This window comes from Delphinus delphis, chromosome 10 (genome assembly GCF_949987515.2).
Source record: "Delphinus delphis chromosome 10, mDelDel1.2, whole genome shotgun sequence".
NCBI lineage: Eukaryota > Metazoa > Chordata > Mammalia > Artiodactyla > Delphinidae > Delphinus > Delphinus delphis.
In genome coordinates this window covers 19575388-19599191 of record NC_082692.2, presented here as the reverse complement: position 1 = coordinate 19599191, position 23804 = coordinate 19575388, and the positions used below count along the sequence as shown (strand labels likewise).

At 44.5% G+C, this 23804-nt stretch overlaps 1 protein-coding gene across 2 annotated transcripts in view; it reads left to right on the top strand.

Moving 5' to 3' along the window:
- Positions 1–13020: 13020 nt before the first annotated feature.
- The window catches only part of KIAA0319 (KIAA0319 ortholog), a 50798-nt gene continuing 40014 nt past the window's right edge, over positions 13021–23804 (top strand). For both annotated transcript variants that reach the window (XM_060021567.1, XM_060021566.1), the window contains exons 1-3: positions 13021–13075; positions 18821–19563; positions 22493–22685. In XM_060021567.1, the coding sequence (XP_059877550.1) occupies positions 13021–13075; positions 18821–19563; positions 22493–22685 (991 nt within the window). The remainder of the gene's footprint in view (positions 13076–18820; positions 19564–22492; positions 22686–23804) is intronic.

The following is a 23804-nucleotide window of genomic DNA, read 5'->3' as shown; positions in this document are numbered from 1 at the left end:
GCATTGAAAGCAAAAGAAGTTAAAAGTGGGAAAATTCAGAAAATATGTGATGATTAAGTATGTTTGTACATTTTAAGTGCTAAAAACAACCTGGGCCTGGCACATAGGAAGCACTCAATATATATTACCTGCTAGTATCATCAGCTGTTATTTCACCTGTTCCTTCAGTTTTTATTCTAGCAATCCTATCTGAACTTCCAAGAACCTTTTCTGCTCTGATTTTTTTTCTCCTCTTTTGTAGCAACTATTTTTATTTTATGGAGGATGTACCGTCTCAAGTCTTTCTGAGGATATTACTTACCATGTTTAAAGTTTTTCTTTGTCCTTTTAACTGACCTCCTATTTGTTTGTCATGGTCCTTCTCTTCAATGCATTGTTTCTCTGTTTCTCAAATGTAGGGCAATGTCTGATTGCCAGCCTTGTTGATTTCTGAAGACTCTACTGATGCAGGCGTGGCTGCTTTCCTCCGGAGCTGTCCATTCACTGTCTGAGTGGGAGGTTAACTGTGGTGTCTGAGTATGTGGGTAGGCAGGGTCCGGGCAGGTTTCCCTCTGGTGTGGGTGGGTAGGGACTCCCCAGGTAGCCACAGGGAGGAGAGCTGTGCTCTAGAGGTGCAATGCTTTGGAATGGAGTATGTTTCTTTCCAGGACAGTCTTCAGATTCTCTTGGCTCTCCTTTTTTTTCAGAGGCCCGCTGCTGCCACTGAAGCCCTATGAGGACAAATCTCTATCTCTTGAGAGAGAAGTTTTCTGGAATAAGCTTGAGATCTGTCTTTTAGTGCATCACCCAAAGTGCTGTATGCTGGCCCATCCTGTTTCTACATTCCTGGGCTCAGGGCTTAGAGCTTCTCCAGTGACCCCTGAAGGTCCTGTGCGTTCTCAGTTTCTAGGGAGTGGGTTTCCTCTCTCTCCATCAGTTCCATGCCATCTGCTTTCTATCTTCCAGGGAGTTTTTTGGAATTTCTGGTCTATTAGTAGTTCTCATTCTTATTTTTCTGCCGTTGTGTTGTATTTTCTTCCATCTGTTCATATGCCCCGCCTACCTTTCTCCTTTATTTATTTTATTTATTTATTTATTTTTAATATTTATTTATTCGGTTGCACCAGGTCTTAGTTGAGGCACACGGGCTCTTTAATTGTGGCATGCAAACTCTTAGTTTCGGCATGCATGTGGGATCTAGTTCCCCGACCAGGGATCGAACCCAGCCCCCCTGAATTGGGAGCACGGAGTCTTATCCACTGCACCACCAGGGAAGTCCCTCCCCTTTATTTTTCAATGGGAACATAGGAAAGAGGGGAATCAGATGTATTGATATGTCCAGTCTGCCATCTTGAACTACAAAGTTTCCTTTTTATTCTCAGCTTGCCAAAGTCCTATTAATGAAGCTCATTCCCCCCAGGAAGATTAATGTGAATATATTTGCTGTGCAGCCTGCCCTTGGAATAATGGTGACCCTTGTCTCCAGGATCTGCCTGTTTAGAGAACTCAACCGCTTCGAACAGCAAGGGTGGAACCATCCCTCTTTAAGGAGCACCTAGGGACTTGGTCTATTACTATAGCATCCTGCTTGTCTCAAGCTTTGAGGATAAAGTAGGTGTGTTAAGTAGCTATGATTAGAGAACCATAAGACAAGCACCTACCCCAAAATATCTCCTATACTGCCATCTGTCAAAAGTACCGAAAATAGCCTTTGGTCATCAGGAATCTCTGTGTGACAATGATAGCATTCTCATAAAGAATACGAGCTTAAGGCTTAAACAAGTAATAACAGCCAACGTCTGTTCCTGGAAGCTTGGGTTTATAGAGACCTGAAGGGAGGGGACTGATGGACGGGAAGGGGAGAACCCGACCAAGACTCCCTAAAAGGGGAGAGAGGCATAATTATGTGCTTCTTCGTTGTCCCGTGTGCCCACGCTGGCTGCTATCATGTTGCTTCTGTTTCTTGCTTTGAAATGAAATACTAAAGAGAATTGGCAGCAGGAAGGTAAGGCCTTTGCCTGCACAGGCACAAGGGATAGCAGTTCTTTAGGGATAGGTTGAGGATAGACAAACACAATTATAGATTGTCAGCATTCCCTTTCAGGGCAAAAACCGAAGAGGCCCTCATGTTTGGAATCTTCCTAGCTAAGATTAAAGCCAAGCTCTGAAAGGCTGCAGCCCTGCTTACAAAAATTGACTTATAAAAAATTTCTGAAGTAAAATTGCATATTTTTTCGTGTCTCAATGTCAAGTTCAAGAAGCCTGACCTTCTTTATCACCTCCAGTGTTGATAAAATATATTGAAAATAAATTTCTAATTTTTTCCCCCAGTGGTAAATTATTAACCAAGGATATACAGAACAGGATTTTACATCAGTTAATCTGGTAGTGTTCAAATTATCAGCAATCAGAATCCACTTAATTACAGTTTTTGTCAGTTGAGCCTTTTAATCAGCCCGGAGCTATATTTGGTTTGCCCTGGCTGGAGCAGCCAGGGAGTTGCTACCTTGTGACTTGCACCCCTGCTGACAGCAAAATGTGGCACTGTCAAGATCAGAAGACCTCCCTGTGGGTCCATCTGACTAGATGAGAGCTGTTGTTTATGGAACTGTTTGAAGATGGGCCAGTCCTTTCACATACACACATCTCCCTTCTCCTACCCAAGTCCACCACTCAGGCAGTTCTTCCCCCTCTTCTCTTTCCTTTATACTTCCTCCCTTGGTGTTTAAGCGGTTCTGTGGCTTTCAATACCAACTCTACGGCTCCCCATTTATACCTCCAGCACCTCTCTCCTCTAAACTACAGACTTGTTTATCTGGTGCCCTGTTCAACACTCCACTTGGATGTCTTGGGTTGGTGCCCATTTCAGGTCATGGCAACCCCATTCTTCCGGTTGCTCAGTCATCCTGATCACTTGTCTTTGTCTCATATCCTACATCCCATCCAACAGCAAATCCTCAGGCTCTCCCTGCAAAATAAATCAGGAATCTGACTCCTCAAGACCTTCACTGTTACCAGCTCGGGGCAAGATGCCATGCCCCCACCCAGATAACTTCACGGGCTTCTAACTTAGCTCTCTGCCTTCTACACGCTTGTCAACACAGAAGCCAGCAGCTGAGGGAGCTAATCCTGCAACACTTCCCATCTCAGAGGCAAAGCCAAAGATCCCTCGTATTGACCTACAAACCAGCGTGGCCTCCATTGCCTCCGTAACATTGCCTCCTGGTGCCTCCCCATTTTCTAGCCATGCTGACCTTCTTGCTCTTCCTGGAATACAGGGCACATTCCCTCCTCCAAGCCTTTGCATTTCGTGTCCCCTCTGCCTGGAACTCTTCTTTCAGACAGCCACGTGTTTCATTCTCTCATCTCTTTTAAGACTTGGCTCAGATAGGACCTTCTAAGCTCATGAATTCTTCAGCAGTGTCTCATCTGCTCTTTAACACATCTGTTGAGCTTTTGATGAGCAAAAAAGGTTATCTTGTTATTTTTACACCTGTGCTTGGTTATTTTTCAAATCTGCCAGGGTCTTTGTGTGTGTGCAAATCTTATACCTTACTTTTTCTTTTCTTTCTTTAAATATTTTAAGCATCTTATTTTATATTTGTATGCCATGATTTCATTATTTGAAAAGCTCGGGGACCTGATTCTCTTGTCTTTCTTTTCTTTTGTTTTTAAATTTTATTTATTTATTTATGGCTGTGTTGGGTCTTCGTTTCTGTGCATGGGCTTTCTCTAGTTGCAGCGAGTGGGGGCCACTCTTCATCACGGTGGGCGGGCCTCTCACTGTCGCGGCCTCTCTTGTTGTGGAGCACAGGCTCCCAACGCGCAGGCTCAGCGGCCATGGCTCACGGGCCTAGTTGCTCCGCTGCATGTGGGATCCTCCCAGACTGGGGCACGAACCCATGTCCCCTGCATTGGCAGGCAGAGTCTCAACCACTGTGCCACCAGGGAAGCCCTTGTCTTTCTTTTCTGTTACCTTTCTTCATGGTGCCTGTGTATTTTGTAATTTGGAATTCTAAGTTCATGTTTGTCTGGGTTCTCTTCAGGGGTTGAGGAGAGTTTTTCCAGAAAGGATTTATCATTGCCTCTGCCAGGTATGTGTGGGAATTACCAACCCAGGACCACTTAAAGGTAATTTCTCCCCTTGGGATTAATGGACTAAACTTGTAATGAAAAATGGTGCAAACCTGTGGTTGTCAATTCTCAAAGGAGAATTATTTCTTTCCATAGAGCACAGTGGCCAGATTTTTTTTTTTTTCCTCGTTCATCCTTTCACTCACAAGGATGCATCTCTTAAAGGTTCCTGGCTTTATGAGACACCTTAGTTCCAACACCTCATCTCGAATGCACCCAAGGCTCTAACTTCCGTGTTGTAGCCATGAAACTCGCGTCTCTAGGTCAAGAGATCAGCAGATATCTCATGCAGCCGCTGCCTCAGCATCAGCTTTCCAGCTTCCTGTTTGTTCTCAGCCTTGGGGGATTTCGCTTATATTCTTATGAATGCAGTTATATATTTAAAAGGTGTTTGTTATATTTTCCCCAGTAATTTCAATATTTTGCTGTGTTGCCATTTTGCTAGACACAGAAATCCAGACTTTCCCCATGCATGTGTAATACTGTTTTCTTTTTAAAATCTGCATCTTGCATGTAGTACTGGACCATAGACTTCATAGTAATAATACATGGATGTTATACATCCATGGGTTATACAATAATATTTAATTACACCCTAATATTGGATATTATTGCTTTTATAAATTAGAAGAAAACCCAATTAGCTTTTTTTTTTCTTTTAATGGAGAGAGACACATAAGGCAGTACAGAATAGTGGAAAGAACATGTTCTCTGGTGTCAGACATACCTGGATTGGGTTCCAGTTCTTGGACATTTTAGATTTTCTGAGCCTCGGTTTCATAATCTATAAAATGGGATAATAATATGCAATTGGAGGGGTTATAGAGGATTAAAATGAGTGCATGTAAAGTGCCAGGGACATTATGAAATAAATGGAATTTTTACAAATGTTAATGTACTTCTCATACAATGTTATATTTGTGGTGATAATGTAGCCTTGATGTGTCCCGAGGGGACGGAGCAATGACTGAAGCTTGGAGGTTATGTTTGGGAAGCTGAGGAAGGCTTCTTAGAACTGGCTTTTGAGCTGGCTATAGGCAGGGTAGGGGAGGCTGGTCGATGCTGGAAAGAAGACTGGGAAGAGGGGGACATGAAGAGTTGTGTGATGAGTTTGCTCTCCTTTCTCAAGGTGTCTGTTCTGGCATATTTCAGGGATTTGTAATACTGTCTCCAGTCGTCATCTGAACCGTCTGTGTAAGATGTACGCAGTCACCGTAGTCCCAGGAGGCCTGCCTGGGGCCACGGGATGCTTCCTACTTGGTTGACCTGAGTTTATTGGTCACAGCTACTACAGTGACTTTTTCTTTCTTTTTTTTTTGTGGTACGCGGGCCTCTTACTACTGTGGCCTCTCCCGTTGCGGAGCACAGGCTCCGGACACGCAGGCTCAGCGGCCATGGCTCACGGGCCCAGCCGCTCCGCGGCATGTGGATCCTCCCGGACCAGGGCACGAACCCGTGTCCCCTGCATCGGCAGGCAGACTCTCAACCACTGCGCCACCAGAGAAACCCTCTTTCTTTTATTTTAATAAATTTATTTTTTTACTTTTGGCTGCACTGGGTCTTCGTTGCTGTGCGCGGGCTTTCTCTAGCTGCGGTGAGCGGGGGCTACTCTTCGTTGTGGTGCGCAGCTTTCTCATTGCGGTGACTTCTCTTGTTGCGGAGCACGGGCTCTAGGCGCGCCGGCTCAGTAATTGTGGCTCACGGGCTCTAGAACACAGGCTCAGTAGCTGTGGCGCACAGGCTTAGTCGCTCCGTGGCATGTGGGATCTTCCCGAACTTAACCATATGACCCCACTATGCTGCAGGGGGTGTTGGGAAATGTAGTCTTTTAGCTAAGTACCCTGGTGCCCCAAATAATTATCTGAATCTTATTACTAAGAAATAAGGGGAGGACATTCACTGAATAGACACCAGCAGTCTTTGAGCCTCGCTTTTCCTGCATCCTTGACCCTCATCCCTTTCTTGTCCAGGACAAGATGTGCGCCATCATTATTTGTTGAATACACTTCTGTGCTTTGCTCTTCTCTGAGCTCAGCCCATTTCTAGGACTCATTCGCTCTCTAACACCATCCCTGAGCCTTATGTCATCTCTGAGTCAGTGATGTCATCACCATTATCCAAAGAGAAAGAAAAGTTGGGGTGAGGCTTCCAGGATGGTCACGGATGACAGGAAGCTCAGAGATGGGGTGATGTTCAAGAACAAGATTAGGCCAGAAATATAAGGAATCAGAAATAACCATTTTACATATGGCTTGGTAATTTTTTTTTTTTTTAAATGCTATGTTAGAACAACCATGGCAAAATACCTAAGCCTTCTTTAAAAATGAAAATATAATTGTATTTTATTAATACAAAGGTAAGATGTATTCATTGTATAAAAAACAGAAAATACAGATAAGAGAGGAAGGAAAAAAGGAAGAGAAAAAAATATCAGAAGGGAGAAAAAAATTACTTTCACCTTGGAAGGGGCATTTCTTTCAGAACTTCACATGTATAAAGTTGATCCATGCAGAGTTTATGTAAGGATCTATGCATCTGTACTATTTATAACGTTTTGAACTTGTTAAACCTTATTTTAAAAGCCCTATTTTACTGCTCAGATTCAGCTCTATCTTTGACTGAAATTTTTAGGAAGCTAGTGAGGCTTTCTATGTGAATTCTTTAATATTTTTCTTTCCCTTTAATGAGAACATGAAACAACGGGAAGGTAGGCAGAGGCAAGCAGCAGGAGAGGGCATGATTCTATCAAGAGAATCAGGCAATTCTGAGATTCAATAATAAGGAAAGAGGGGAGGTCTTCTTAAGTAACCCGGAGCAGAATGTTCTTAAATCCGAGAACCATAGAGGAGGACTGGGGCAGCTACAGGGCAAGTCTGAGGTCCAGAGTCTCAAGACTGACTCTAAAACTCAGTTTCCTTTTGTGTAAAATGGGAATAAGAACTCCTACCTCAGAGAGAGTTATTATCAGGATCAGAAGGGAAAATATATGTCAAAACATGGTTTAACTCATGAGGTACTCTATATCAGCGATCCCCAACCTTTTCAGCACCAGGGACTGGTTTTGTGGAAGACGGTTTTTCCATGGATGGGCGGGGGATGGTGGATGGTTCAGGAGGTAATGCGAGTGATGGGGAGTGACGGGAACCGCCAGATGAAGCTTCCCTCGCTCACCGCCGCTCACCACCTGCTGTGCAGCCCTGTTCCTAACAGGCTGCAGACCGCCACCAGTCCACGGCCTGGGGTTTGAGGACCCCTGCTCTATATGTATAAAAAAACCCAAAACCTAGGGACTTCCCTGGCGGTCCTGTGGTTGGGACTTTGCCTTCCAATGCCGGGGGTGTGGGTTCGACCCCTGGTCGGGGAACTGGGATCCCACATGCCTCGCGGCCAAAGAGACAAAACATAAAGCAGATGCAATGTTGTGAAAACTTCGATAAACACTCGGAACATGGTCCACATCAAAAAAAATCTTAAAACAAATAAAGCCCCGGGCTTCCCTGGTGGCGCAGTGGTTGAGCGTCCGCCTGCCGATGCAGGGGACAGGGGTTCGTGCCCCGATCCGGGAAGATCCCACATGCCGCGGAGCAGCTGGGCCCGTGAGCCATGGCCGCTGAGCCTGCGCATCCGGAGCCTGTGCTCCGCAACGGGAGAGGCCACAACAGTGAGAGGTCCGCGTACCGCAAAAAAAAAAAAAAAAAAAAAAAAGCCCCTGTAAACTTAGAGCTAAAAAGATTTTTGATAACATGAAGTCCATACGCCTTTTAATGTTGAGGAAATGCAGATCCATTGTTTGCTTATATTAATGTACTGAATAAAGGAACCTTACAGATGATGTTGAGAATAGGAAATGCTTTTGTTGCTGAGCACTGTAAGTTTGCACTAAGATAATTGCTTTCCAGAGCTTTCCAGGTACAATGTTTGTGAAGGTACATCGCACAAGGGCATCTGCCGTAGGGTCAGGGGTTTGGAAATCCGGCCCATTTACCAGGCTGTGTGCCTTTGGAGCAGTGTCTGCCCACAGATGCGCCTTTTATTAATTCGGCTTAAGGTACCCTATGGTATGGCAGGAGCCCAGTCTTTATCCGTGGGGTTCCTGACCAACTGCCCCCGCCTGACAGCACCTTTGCTACTGTGGGCAGCGTCTTGGCAGCTGGCATCACGGGAGGGCCAGTTGCTCTTCTCCTGCCTTTTAGGTAGGGCGTGGTCAATTACTGCAGACAGGAGATGGCCAATCTTTTCTTCTATCCACTTCCCATCCCAAACCACACTTTCCTTGCTGCAGGGCAAGGAAGTTCTTAGTGGCAAACTGCACCAGCAGGCGGTCTGTCTCTGGGTTGTTAGGCATGAAGCTTATGGGACGCTTACTGAACGTTCACATTCTCCCCTTTACCTTATTGGAAGCTCGTGTTCTGATGGCCTCTGTTATCCTGACACAGAGAAACGTTATACCCGCCTCCTGAACTTACCTTCGGTCACCTGCACTCTGGTTCCTTTCCAGTCTCTTGACCTAACTCGGCTCAATAACACAGAACCCCTGGAGGCCTCTTTTGAACTCCGCCGGGCACTGGCCAGTGATGCTTGCAGGCTGGGCAGCAACCTCGTTCCAGGTGGGCAACGACAGAGCCGTCGGCGCGGTTCAGTGGGAGGCCTTCTTGTGATTTGAGTTGTTTCTTGAGGAAGAGTCAAAGCGAGGTCCAGCAGTTTCCAAGCCCTCCTTCTATAGGATGCTGGGTTTGACTGTTTTAATAGGCTCCTTGTTCTTTCTGGTTGCCTCTGACAAAGCTAATTCACATATCAGGACCTTCAAAGTGGAAGCTGCCCCGGTGGCCCGGTCCACATCCCAAATCTAAACCACAGTCAGCCTGATCTCAGGTGGCCTTGGCCAGCAGCGGCCTGAAGCAGGATCTCAGTTCCCCGACCAGAGACTGAAGCCGGGCTGTGGCAGTGAGAGCACTGAATCCTAACCACTAGACCATGAGACCACGAGGGCTAGTGACAAGGTAGAAATGAATTTCAACTAAGAGATGGAAAGTAGTGAAACAAGTAAAGTGTTTATTAGGAGGGGAAAAAAAAAAAAGTACATGTGAGGGCTTCCCTGGTGGCGCAGTGCTTGGGAGTCCGCCTGCCGATGCAGGGGACACGGGTTCGAGCCCTGGTCTGGGAGGATCCCACATGCCGCAGAGCGGCTGGGCCCATGTGCCACAACTACTGAGCCTGCGCTCTAGAGCCCGCGAGCCACAACTACTGAGGCCCGCGTGCCTAGAGCTCGTGCTCCGCAACAAGAGAGGCCGCCGCAGTGAGGGGCCCGTGCACCGCGGCGAAGAGTGGCCCCCGCTCGCCGCAACTAGAGAAAGCCCACGTGCAGCAACGAGGACCCAACGCAGCCAAAAATAAATAAATAAATTTATTAAAAAAAAAAAAAGTACATGTGAATAGACACACATGGGCGGGCTCAGAGAGATAGTTGTGCCTTCGTGGTAGTTTAAGTCACTTATATGGGGCATTTCTTCTGGGTTTCCTCTGGCCAGTCACCTTGCTTTGCCTGGCTCTGAGTTCATATTTGGTATAACTCAGGGTCCTCCCCTGTGTGTGTCTGCATCTCTTAGCCAAATGGATTCCAGCTCAGAGGCCTGTGGAAAGGTTGACATCACCTGTTATGGGGTGGCGACCCCTCCCTTTTGGCCCCCCGAGGAGCCTTTCTGCACAGGTGTAGTCAGGAAGGTCTTCTTGACCTCCAGAATGAGGTATATGTGGTCTCTTTATCTCTTACCTGGGCAGGACTCAGCTCCTCTCTGCTCCAGCTATTATCTTTGTCTTGGAGTATCTGTCCACAGGTGACAAACTCCAGCTGCCCAGCCTGGGGCCCATCTATCTCCTGCCTCAAGCTGCATTTATGGGAAACGCCTGTCAAGGAACCCTCAGATACACCAATCGCAATCCTCCAGCTCAGCTTAGCTAGCTCACCTTACCCTAGAAAGTAGGACCTGCTTGCCTCGTAAGGAAATCCCCGACCTCCTAGCCAGTCATGCCCTGTTTCCACGTTGCCACTTCTAATGTTCTGCAAATCTCACTCTTGCCCACAATCCCTCAGGGAGAGTGGTCCACTGCTTATGACATCCTGTTCTCTCCCAATCCGTGGACTGTTTTCCCTTGAATAAAGGACAGCCAACTCATTACTAAATTGTTTCTTTTGTCATCTGATACCCCTCACCTCCCCTAGATTACCACATCATTTCCCCCCAAATTTTGTGTATTCTAATAACATATATAGAGAAAAATACACAATATATTGGTAAAGAGGGAAAAAAATCACCCAAACATCAATGTATGAACCTAAGTACTGTTCAGTGTGTGAACCCAAGATTGAGTTCCTTCCGGTCTTTCTCCAGTGATAATAGTTTTTCTGGTTGTAACCATAGCAAAATGTAAATATGTGTCTCTGGTGGATCTTTGTCATTGTGTTTGAACACAGGGTATCAAAAAAAAAAAAAAAAAAACCTCTGGCTAACTTCTGCAATATAAGGAACTTATTTAAACAACATTAGTTTCTGAGGAACTGGGAAAACAAGGCTGGAAACTACACAGCCAGGAATGTGACAGACCTAGTCCAAGGAAGATGCTATGCTGTTGTCACTGGGCACAAACATCTCACCTGCAGGGCCAGCAGTGCTAATGCTGGGGTCTCAACACAAGCCTGGAATCACTTCTGCTGCTCCTCTGGAAATTAAATGTTACTGTATGACACTTCCACCACCACCCCACTGGGTGGAATCTTGCATTCCCTGTAACCTCAAGTCACCAGTTTCTGAGGGTGTCTGGTTGTTCCAGGACAGCACTTTGGGTTCAGAGGACGTCATGAAAGCAGGATGTGGCATTTTCAACTACTATAATGGGAGGAAGACCCTGTCTGTTATGGAATTCTCCATGTCATTCTTAAATGACTAACTGGGAGGCCTCTGCTGGGGTGTCCCACTCTTTGTCATCCCTAGTTCACATGTAAATTTCTAAATGTACTGAGATGCTTCTGGAAAGGGGGCGGGAAGAGGGAAGGTGATGAGTCTTGTTCTCTCCTAAAAGAACAAGTGGAGGCTGTGTGGGTGGGGAGGGAACAAGGAAAGGGCGGGGAGAGAGTGGTGTGCACTGGGATTAAACTCTACCATAACATACCAACTAGTAACTCACAGCAAGGCTCTGGCACGCTCTAGGAAGCCCTTATCTAGGTGTGCTTACTCCTGGAAGCCTTGTTACATATTTGAAATAACAAATACTTGGAGTCCAGACCTCCTTGTACTGGTTCTTCTTCAGCCTTGAGCAAATCAGTGAACTTTTTTGAGCGTCAATTTCATCATCTTCGTACTATCGAAAGCGTAGATTATTATATTGCCTGGGTTGTTGTGAAGATCACATTGAAGAAAGTGCCAGGTGAAAATAAAATGCTAACATTACTCTAGTTCATTGAATCTAAGATGCTAATGATTGGAAGAGCCATCATTATTTTAAACACCTTGAAGGAAGAAAGAAATCCTGTCAGTTATACCATAGCACATCACTTTCTTATCCTGTAAACTATTTCTACACATTGAAAGAGATTTTTGGGGGTTGCTTTGGCAGATTTTTATCCTGAGTCTTTCTTGTGCATATATAAAAAGAAAATATAAGTGAATATACATTAAGGTATTTTTAAATTTCCTGACAATATTTGTCCATTTCTGCTGAATCATTTATCAAAGCATTTAGTGAGGTCTGTGTTTTTTCTGCACAATTTTGCCTCTCTGTCGTCATGAGCATTGGGGATGCAGCATTTCTGAAAAGAGTGCTTCACATTGCCTTATTTCAAGCCTCTGACACCAGTTCTGCAGAGTCCACGTGTGTGTACAAGCAATGGCATTATCTTCTGCCCAGTGTTTGGCCAACTTAAGACATCCCAATTTCAGAGATGGTAAAGCATGAAAATATTTACATGTTAGAATTGATGAAATATAGTAGTATGATTGACTCTATTTCATTCCCCAGGTTTGGCTTATAAAGGGAGAAAGCCTGAGAAACCCTTTGCCCCTTCTTAGGAGCTGTACTTGCTATTTGAACAAACTTCAGTGGATGGTTTGCCTGAGATATGGTTGTCAGGGTGGGGAAAATTTCCCCCTTCTGCTCTTGGTCCTTTTGCCTGGTCAAATAATTAAAATGACATAAGGCAGATTAACAAGAGAAAACCAAATTTAATTGCTTACGTACAGGAAACCCACATAATGTGAGAGATTCCAGGTAAAATGAGAGTCAGTAAAATGAGGTGTATATGTCATCCTGGACGAAGGAGAAGGGGGTAGGGGTCTGGGACTTCAAAGGGAAGGAAGGCAATTCACAGGAAGATGAAAAAGAGCACATGCTTGGTAAACAAATGTTTGCTGCATCATACGGAGACAGAAGAACACAGAGAGGAATTTTAACAAACAGACTTTGCTATGCTCCTCCCTGTCTACCACACCTAGTTCACATTATACTGTATTTATTTATGGTGAGAGGTCCCTTCCTGGAACAGGTCTTCTAACTAAATCCTTTTGGGCAGTTAGGGGGAAGGTCAAAGATTCTTCCTGAATCCTTTAGACCTTGACTGGTTCCAGCTTGAAATAATCCACATGCCAAAGTGGCACATCTTGGCGTGTCCTGCCCTGAACCCCACTATGGCCCTGGGATGTAAACAAGACAGGCTTCCCATTGCCATGAATAAATAATAGAAGTAACTTTGTATGTTTCTGCGTTTACCTGTTTCTTCCTTCCTGTCTCTTTTCTGTTTTTCCTTTGAAGTTCTTGAGGCCAAATCTGGCTCCTAAGAAACATCAAAGGAAGCCTGCCCCAAAGACCCCCCAGGGCCATCTCTGAAGCCTGCTTCCACCCACCGTGTGAGTCAAAATGGCTCCCCCCACAGGTGCGCTCTCTTCATTGCTGCTGCTGGTGACCCTTACAGGTAGGAAACCGTTACCCTGGAGACACCACCAGACATCACACTTGGACTTCCTATCTTTGGCTTAAGTAACTCAGATCAACCTGAGGAGGTGAAGATGCTGTGTGTTTGCTTTCCAGTAGACTTATTTCAAATATAAAAAGGCAAACCTCGGGCTTCCCTGGTGGCGCAGCGGTTGAGAGTCCGCCTGCCGATGCAGCGGACGCCGGTTCGTGCCCCAATCCGGGAAGATCCCACGTGCCGCAGAGCGGCTGGGCCCGTGAGCCATGGCCGCTGAGCCTGCGCGTTCGAAGCCTGTGCTCCGCAACGGGAGAGGCCGCTACAGGGAGAGGCCCGCATACCGCTAAAAAAAAAAAAAAAAGGCAGACCTCATGCATAAGTGGTTTCTGGAAACAGGCATTTAAATTTTTTATCATGACTATTTTGGGGGAAATAAAATCACATTTCATATATACCAGGAAAACTTCATGTATTTATTTAAAAGAATTGCATAGTAGATCTTTTTTGGAAAGCAAATGACAGACTCTTTTTTTTTATCGTAAATCTTTATTTTCATATAGTCTGTTTGCTTCTTGTCGACACACCATGGCGTAAAATCATTGGTGAGCATCAATTCTGATGATTCATGCCCCAACTAGGCCAGCCAAGCCAGCTGAGCCCCTTTGAACTTACCAAAGATTGAGGATGGAGATATGGCCAGGGAAACTGGTTTTATATCCGGGGTTTGTCCAAGTATGGTAAAACCAGGCCGAGGCTTCCCTGAGAGTGACCCTGGTTAAAATGTGGTTTCCTGGGCCCCATCCAGACCTACTGAATCAGAACTTCTAGTGGGTGTGAGTCAGGAGTCTGAAGCATCTAAATTTTTATAAGCACAGTTTTAGATCATACAAGGGCCACTTCAGGAAATACTACCATCGGGAAAGCCCTATCGTTTCCTGAAGTTTACTCTCCCCGCGCCATCCGTCCGTCTTATTAAATTCACCACTGCTTAGTATGCAAGGCAAGATGTTCCTTTATTCCATACTCAGTGTACTCTTTACTCTGGAGAATGCTGTCGTTAATGTTTGAGCCCTCTTTTCTCTCTCTCTCTCTCAAATCCCCACTTTTTCACTGCTTTTCGTCTTTTTCTTATGAGGTGTTTTTCATTAATTCAAAGTTCCTGAGTTACTGAGCCCAAATAAATGTGATTTAGGGTTTGTCTGTCTTTTCTCTCTATCCTCTTTACCTTTGATAAGATGCTAACCGATGATTTTATTGATCTGTCAACAATCATGGAGTGCCCACTGTGTTCATGGATTGGGCTGCCAACTTGTAGAGGGGACAAACATGTGAGTGTTTCCGGTCTCTTCAAGAACGTTCTTGAGTGAGTCTAATAGATTCTAAAGTAATTATGGCAACTTGGCCCAAAGGGAGAATGGTTTAGTTGTTGCGAAACCCACCTTTTCAAACTTCTTTCTTTAGCGTTCAGATCTCTGCTTAAGGTATGTATATCTAAACAGCCCATTCAGGTGATTTTTTGCAGAACAAAATGATGATCTGTCCCAGAGGTATGGGGTTGGCCAAAAAGTTCCTTTGGGTTTTAAGTAAAAATAAAAGACACATTTTTCATTTTCACCAAGAACTTTATTGAACAACGTATTCACCATTTTTTTTTTTTTTGGATTCACCATTTTGTTCCACTACCTTTTGCCATTTTTCAGGCAACTTCATAATTCTGTCTTCCCAAAACTTTTTATTTTTTTGAGCAAAGAACTGTTCCAGGTACCTTTTACAGTCTTCCAGGGAATTCAAATTTTTTCTGTTAAGAGAATTTTGTAAAGAATGAAATAAATGGAAATCTGAAGTTGCAATGTCTGGTGAATATGGTGGATGAATCAGAACTTCCCAGGTAAGCTGTAACAGTTTTTTCCTGGTCATCCAAGAAACATGCGGTCTTGTGTTACCCTCATGGAAGATTATGCGTTTTCTGTTGACTAATTCCAGACTCTTTCATGGAGTGCTGCTTTCAATTGGTCTAATTGGGAGCAGTACTTGTTGGAATTAATCGTTTGGTTTTCCGGAAGGAGCGCATAATAGAGGACTACCTTTCAATCCCACCATATACACAACATCATCTACTTTGGATGAAGACTGGCCTTTGGTGGGGTTGGCGGTGATTCATTTCTCTTGCCCCATGATCTCTTCTGTTCCACATTATTGTACAGCATCCACTTCTCATCGTCCGTCACAATTTGTTTTAACAATGGAACGTTTTCATTACGTTTCAGTAGAGAATCACGTGCAGAAATACGGTCAAGAAGGTTTCTTTCACTTAACTTCTGTGGAACCCAAACATCAAAGCAATGATCATAACCAAGCTGGTACAAATGATTTTCAGCACTTGATTTGGATATTTTGAGTATGTCGGCTATGTCCCGTGTGATATAACATGGATTGTTCTCAATTAATGTCTTAATTTGATTCCTATCAACTTCAACTGGTCTACTGGACCACGGAGCCTTGTTCAGTGAGAAATCTCCAGCACGAAACTCCGCAAACCACTTTTGACATGCTCGATCAGTCACAGCACCTTCTCCATACACTGCACCAATCTTCTTTTGTGTTTCAGTTGCATTTTTACCTTTCTTGAAATAATAAAGCAAAAACGTTGCTTTTTTTCTTCCATCTTCAATATTAAAATGGCTACACAGAAATTCACCAATTTTGATAAGGTTTTTTAAAATGCACGCTGACAGGACAGCTGTCACCACTGAATCTAACAAAATTGTTTCCAATGAAGTTAAAGACAACTAAGCGCTACTACAGCCATCTTATGGCAAAAAACCAAACGAACTTTTTGGCCAACCCAGTAAATGGCGATCTCCACCTTCAACCTGATGGAAACCTGCTTTAAGCCTTGTGTTGAAGGTTCCTGCCATGCTTCTTACCCACGTGTAACAATGAGCTTATTCCAGGATCACAGCCTTTTCCCTGTATAATGGTTTCTGTGACACAGGTTTTTTTTTTTTTTTTTTTTTTTGCGGTACGCGGGCCTCTCACTGTTGTGGCCTCTCCCGTTGCGGAGCACAGGCTCCAGACGCGCAGGCTCAGCGGCCATGGCTCACGGGCCCAGCCGCTCCGCGGCATGTGGGATCTTCCCAGACCGGAGCACGAACCCGTGTCCTCTGCATCGGCAGGCGGACTCTCAACCACTGCGCCACCAAGGAAGCCCTGTGACACAGTTTTATAAATTCGCTTTTAAGCTTCTGGTGGCCAGAGCCAGAAATGAAACATGATAGTTCTTATGAATCATATTGCCCAAAAGGAGAGGACCCAACAGTTGTTCAAGGGAAATAAAATATATCCTACCATTTGTGTTTGAAAGAAATTTCTAGTTTGAGTCTTCAGTTAAAGGCCCCTTCATTTAAAGGAATGTAGTGATATCTTTACAAATAAGGACACTATTTTTGAGGGTAGAACTGGAAGTTGGAGATTACCTGCCTATTTTATACGCTTCATCGTCTCTTGACCTTAATTAGAAATGCTATTTTGTTATGTTCAGCAGAATTATTTTTTTTTCCTCCTCTCCATATCTGAGACTAAGCTTTTCTTTAGAAAATAGAAGGCTAAAACTATTAAGGTGATTTTTTTACAAAGTAGATTTGGGGCTTCCCTGGTGGCGCAGTGGTTGAGAATCTGCCTGCTAATGCAGGGGACACGGGTTCGAGCCCTGGTCCGGGAAGATCCCACATGCCACAGAGCAACTAGGCCCGTGAGCCACAACTACTGAGCCTGCGCGTCTGGAACCTGTGCTCCGCAACAAGAGAGGCCGCGATAGTGAGAGGCCCGCGCACCGCAATGAGTAGCCCCTGCTTGCTACAGCTAGAGAAAGCCCTCACACAGAAACGAAGACCCAACACAGCAAAAATAAATTAATTAATTAATAAACTCCTACCCCCAATATCTTCTTAAAAAAAAAAGTAGATTTGGTTTGAGAAAATGTCATTTCAATTGAATTAAAGTGGTTTGTTGCTAGCTTATTCATTGGGAAAGATGTATATTTATTATATCTAATTCTTATTGAATTGGACCAATTAGACTTTCCTGTAGAGCCAGTGTTAGTCATTGAATGATTCTGAAAAATTTATAACAATGATGATATGTATACAGGTAAAAAAAAATAAGATGATTCTTATACTGTATTTAACCATTTCTCTTACCTCCAGTTAGAAGTGATCTCTGACTGTCATTATGAAAAATGTAACAGTTATTAAGAGAATGATCAGTGATGAGCCCTCACTAGAAAAGAAATCCTTTGCTGTTCTGAGTTCTGCAGCAGAACAGTGCTCATCAAACTATATGTGCCGAGGGACCAATTCGTTTTTATTTCCAATCTACCACCCACAGATTCTTTGGTAAAAAAATCAACACACAATTTCTACTGAAAGAAAAATGCACAGGGTAAAAGTTGTGGGTTTCAGTTTTATTCAGGGACCTTCCTGAAGACTATAGCCCAGGAAACAGTCTCTCGGTAGCTCTAAGGGAACTATTCTGAAGAGACAGGAGGAGAAGCCCATATATATATGATTTGGGGCTAGAGAATTCGTGCAGTCAAACACAAGCTGTAACAGTTTTTTCCTGGTCATCCAAGAAACATGCGGTCTTGTGTTACCCTCATGGAAGATTATGCGTTTTCTGTTGACTAATTCCAGACTCTTTCATGGAGTGCTGCTTTCAATTGGTCTAATTGGGAGCAGTACTTGTTAGAATTAATCGTTTGGTTTTCCGGAAGGAGCTCATAATAGAGAACTTAGTAAACGATTAAGTAAACGATTTAGTAAACGATTACTGCTAGTCACAAGGAACAGATATCTCAGCTGATGATTTTAGTGCTTTTCTATGTAAGGGAAGATACAAGAATCTGGGCTCATTAAAATTCTTCCTAAGATATGCATCTAAGTATCTACGGGGCCTGTTTGTCCAAAGCACAGAGCGCCTTATCCTGTTTCTCATCCTGAATTCATTTCTGGGTGCACTGTCAGTGACTGCAGTGGGTAATGACTTTATGCTTGTAGAACTGGGTGGTGGGCAGCATTCTTTGTTTTACAAAATAAACAAAAAAGCAGGAAAGTGATTTTTGTCCTTGGAAGTCAGGGAATGACAAATTGCTGCAGAGCTTTCTAAAAGCCCCAGTTGCCCTTATTCTTTATGGACTGGTCACAGTGTTTGTGGCCTGCAGGTCACACTTACGTAGCACCGCTCTCCTGCCTGCTGTATTTGCCAACTGGCACCATTTGTAGTTCATGGTTTAGAATGTGCTTAAAGCTAGTTGTTATAGACCCGTATTTAGGACAAGTTTTTCTCTCCTTTGATATGTCATCAGAATTGATCTATCATCAGAATAACCTGAGATGTTTAAAAATTCAATTAACAGCATGACATTGTTCCTAAAGCAAACCTTTATAGCTGGGTTTTGGGTGAGGAGCAAAATATTGTAGTGTGAAAGCAAATACGCACGTAGAAAAGAACGCCTCTCTTCGCTGAGTGGAGTAACATCATATAAAGAGAGAGGATGGACGGTTAGATGGACAGGTGGGAGAATCTATGGATGGATGGATGGGGGTGAAAGGATGGGAGGACAGATGTACGGATGGGGCTGTTGATGGATGGGCTCTAAAGCCGTGGACTTTCTATAGGAGATGCTGGTGGTTTATTTGCTTGCCAGAAGTGATATGCCTCGCTTCCTTATTGGAGACCGCGTGTTTGTAGGTTGTGCCTGTACGCAGTGCAGTGAGGGGAGGACGTATTCCAATGCCATCATTTCTCCTAACTTGGAAACTAGCAAAATCATGCCAGTGCCTCAAACCACGCCCGTGGCAGACTGCACATCTGCCTGCTGTGACCTGTACAGCTGTGACCTGGCCTGGTGGTTTGAGGGCCGCTGCTACCTGGTGAGCTGCCCTCACCAGGAGAACTGCGAGCCCAGGAAGATGGGCTCCATCAGGTCTTACCTGACCTTTGTGCTCAGGCCCGCCCAGAGGCCCGCACAGCTGCTGGACTCCGGGGAGCTGATGCTGAACAGGGGTTCCCCGTCAGGAATCTGGGGGGACTCACCTGAGGATATCAGAAAGGACTTGGCCTTCCTGGGCAAAGATCGGGGCCTGGAGGAGATGTCTGAGTACTCACATGGGGAGCTGGAGCAGAGCCTCTTCCGGCCCATTGGCAAGCAGGCGCCCCGAGGGAGCTCCGGGTACACGGATTGGGGCTTGCCGGCCCGTGGCAAGGGAGGTTCCAACTCCTCTGCCGGAGGCAGCCCAGCAACATCGGCGGAGAAGCAGCAGGAAGGCCCAGAGCACCGTGAGCTGAACGAGTCGGCGTGGACCCCGGCCCCGAAACCCTCCCCCGGGGGAAGGTTTTTGCTTCCCTTGGTCACTACTCCACCTTCCGGAAAGGAACTGGAGAAAGAGACTTTTCAGCTCCAGGAGCAATCCAGCAACAGCTCTGGAAAAGAGGTGGGTGTGGCTGGCGTGTGTAGGAGAGGGTGGGAGGGGCTGAGTTCACTTTCAGAGCCCGGCCCCCATTAGGACGCACGTCGCGCGAAGCTTCCTTTTGGGGGCACCTATTAAGGTATCGTCTAAAAAATGACTCTCAGAACCTTCCAAACAAAACATCCTCTTCCTCTGTTGTGCACTCATGACCAGACTGTTTAAAAGAGCAAATATTTCTTCTGCCTTCACAAGTCAGCCGCCTAATGATGATTTAGCGCTTCTCCTTAGAGATGCCTCTACCGGTATCTCAGATGAATGAGGTTTTATAGAAGTTTCTGGAGCCAGCCCATATACACAGCGAGTGTAGCCAGAGGCTTTGCAAATCTCTCGTGGTAGGTTTTGTAGGAGCAGAAAAAAATTTTCTCCTTTCCAAGTTTTTTGGTTGGGGTAATAATTAAATTGACGTAAAATAGATTAACAGGAGAAAAACCAATTTACTTTGGTATGTATTGGAGACCCCATAAAAATATGAGAGGAGACCAAAGCAGGAAGGCTTTGTATCTTTTAAACAAAGAAACAATTAGTCTGTGAAGAATTGACAAGCCAAAGAGGATTAGGCTTGGGGTAATAAATTGGTGACAAAGTATCTGTTAAAGATAACTCTCTGAAGCATATTAACATTTTTAAGAGTTTGAGCAAAAATGCATTCAAATCAGTCAGCATCCAGCATAGCAGGTATAAAGGAGCGCCGAGGAGCTGTACAAAATGAAAAACTTTTTTAGACAGGAGTGGAAACAAGGAATATAAGGCAAAAAAGTGGGTTGGTTATTACAAGGTTACTTTCTTTTAAGGGGTAGGAGGGGTTTATCAAGCAGATTACCTCAAAATTATTCCTGATTGACTGGTTTAAGATTCCATTTCTGGGAGAGCTGAAACTGTAATTAAGTCTTGGTTTGGGGGCCTAACATAAAGAACTCTATTTGGGGCCTGTTGCTTTAACACGAGGTTTGTTTCTACAGCCTTCTCAGCCCTAAATTTCCCCTCTATGGTGATAAGGATACCTTCTATCCTCCTGGTACTGTGTTTTATTTTCCACGAAAGTACATATTTTCCCCTATAGCCAATTAATTTTTTTTGAGCTGCATTAAGTTGTAGATAATCCTTGAAAAGAAGGGTACCTTTTGCATGGGAGATTTGTCTCTTGCTTTCAGGGGGGACAAAGGAGGGTCAGAGTGTTCTTCTTGCACTGGCTGTTTCTCAAGTACCTTTCATTCAGAATAATCAGCATGCCAAAGTGCTATATTTTAGAGTGACATTCTGACCCGCTACAGTTTCTTCAAGACCCAACAGGTTCTGAGGTTGCTTGAAACTCACCAGTGAAGAATCAGTTGGATAGGAGGAACAAGATACTAAGGAGAGAACATAAGCTGTACAGAACTTTCCATGAAAAACACAGGTGAAAAGAATGGGAACCTTTGGGAGAGCAGACATACCCAAAACAGAGGGAAGGTTCAAGTGCTAACAGCAGAAGGTCAGGGAGATAGAGAAGGAGGCTGCACTGTGGGGAGAGTAGTTGGGAGCTCAGAGACTGCTCATTTGGGAAATACCAGGACAAGGTGAGGATATAGTGAGTGTGTCAATCAGGAGAAGCCGAATGCAGTTGGCAGTAAAGTGACAAAAGGACAGGTCATGGGAGAATTTAGTGTATTTCAAGATACAAGAGAGCAAATCAGAATGTAAAGGGACATAAACCAATTAAGATTTTTTTTTAAAAAAGGAAAATATTATTTAAGATATCAGTGCTTAGGTTAGAATAAGTGAGGAAAGCTGGATTGAATTGACTAGACATTATAATCTCAACCATTAAAACTTGCTAAACATTCTTTTAAGCTGTGAGATTATCAGCTTTTTTCCTGCTTTGATGTATTTTTCGTTTCAAAGTTTTCATATTTTTCTGTCCTTGTACTTATCTTAAACATTCTGAAGACTTTCAATTAAAAAATAAAGTCTCAGGGCTTCCCTGGTGGCGCAGTGGTTGAGAGTCCGCCTGCCGATGCAGGGGACACGGGTTCGTGCCCCGGTCCGCGAAGATCCCACATGCCGCGGAGCGGCTGGGCCCATGAGCCGTGGCCGCTGAGCCTGCGCGTCTGGAGCCTGTGCTCCGCAACGGGAGAGGCCACAATAGTGAGAGGCCCGCATAACGCAAAAAAAATAAAAATAAAAATAAAGTCTCAAAGATCAACGGTGTTCTTTTCCCCCATCCCTGAGTATTAACACATTTTACCTTCTTTTATGTGGCTAAGTGAACTGCAAAAAAGAGTAGCTGTGTTTTCAATAAATACCAGCGCCCCCCTCTAGTTAACATTTGAGTTACAGCTTTGCTTTCCGTGGATCTCACACTCAGCCACCCCTTTGGGTCTCCTGTCTTCTTAGCCTGAGTTTTACTTATCTGGCTCCATACAGGCACTGGCAGTTGGAGCTCAGAAGAGCATTTTATTATCATGTTGTGAGATTTTCCCCCCGGCACATAATATTTAATTTAAAACTTCAAGTTGGATAACCCTATAACCATAATCTTAAATTATAAATTATATACAGTGGATGATATGACTAGAGATCATTTACTCTAGGAACCTGTTCATTGTTGAATTATCTGATTGTCTTCAATTATTGCTACTCTAAGTATTTTCTCTCTTTTTATCTTGAATGTTTTCTGTATGTGTATGTTTACCTATAATAATTCTCCAACCCAGAGTTGCCTTACATTTTTAGCAGGTAGCAGAGAATATTTAAAAGAGATGGTCTAGAGTTCCAGTGGTTTGCAATGTTAGACATGGTATTTCAAATGCTACTGAGTCTAAGTTTTGAAAAAGTCAATGACATGGTGTTGTCTTGAAGAGTTCGACCTTTGTTTTTCCCCCATAACAACTTACGCTTGTAATTGATCTCCTAGGTCCTAATGCCTTCCCATAATCCTTCTCCAACCAGCCTGGAGTTCAGCCCAGCCACCATGGAGAAAAGCCCAGCTCTCACAGTCACCCCACGGAGCACAGAGCATAGCATTTCAACCCTTCCCGCTAGCACCCTCCCCACTGAGTCTGCCCCATCTCAGCAACCTGTATCTGCTCCTACTGCCCCCAGGACAGGTAATTTAAAAAATATAACTGGAAGAAATGTACTGAAGACACGCTGTAGAATATAGTAGTGACAACTTCGAAAGTTTACTCATTCCCTCCGGGCATGTATTTGAGCATCTATCGTGTGCCAGAAATGATGCTAGGCACTGGGAATAGAAAGATGAATAGATATTGTCTTTTCCCTCCTTGACTCTATAGTCTAGAGGATGAGGCTGACAGACAAATAGATGGTTTGATACAATACAGTAAGTGCTTTGAGAGGCTGCTATGGGAGCAGAAAAGGAGCAGCCCGGCTGACTGGCTCAGAGAGGCCACAGAAGCCTTTCCAGAGGTGGTAATGCTGGGATAGATGAGCCAGCAAAAATGGAGTCAGCATGCTGTTCAGGTCGAGGGAGCGACATGTGTAATAACAATAATGATAATTACATTTACTGAGCACTTACCCAGGGCCAGGCACCACGCTCGGCATTTCCTGCCCATCCTCTCATTCACTGCCTGTGCCAGGGAGCAGAGGGACAAGAGCTCAAGGGGCATTTTGGGAAGAGCTCTAAGGGGTTCAGTATGGCCGACACTGATCATGTAAATGGAGTGGAAATGGCAAGGTCTGAGTCTAGAGTATTTTGAAGGATCCTGTGTTCTGTGCTAAGGAATTTGTGCTTTATTGGATGAGTAGAGAGAATCCCTGAATGATTTGAAGCAGGAAAGTGAAATGATCAGACTGGTATCAAGAAAATAGTATGGGGTTGACCTGAGGCAAGAGGATCCATTAAAAAAACTGTAGTGAGTGGTTGCAGGGATGGAGGGAAGGAACCAGATTCAAGCGATATTAGAAGGGCAGAATCATTAGAACTTGGTAAGTGGTTGAAGGTCACGATGAAGGTAAAAGGACTCTAAGATATATGAACACATGGAACTGAAAACTAGATGAGTGGTTGGGCTGAAGATAAAGGACTAGGTGTCTTCGGTGTAGAGGTGATAGTTGAAGGCCCTCCGGGGAGAGCCACGGGGTGGGCTGGGGAGAGGCCTGAGGGGTGGAACTTTGGAGCCATCATTGTATTAGGAGCTGGGACAGCAGAAGGAGCCTATAGAGCTGACTGAGTGGCTGTGACAGAGAGGTAGAGAAAGAGG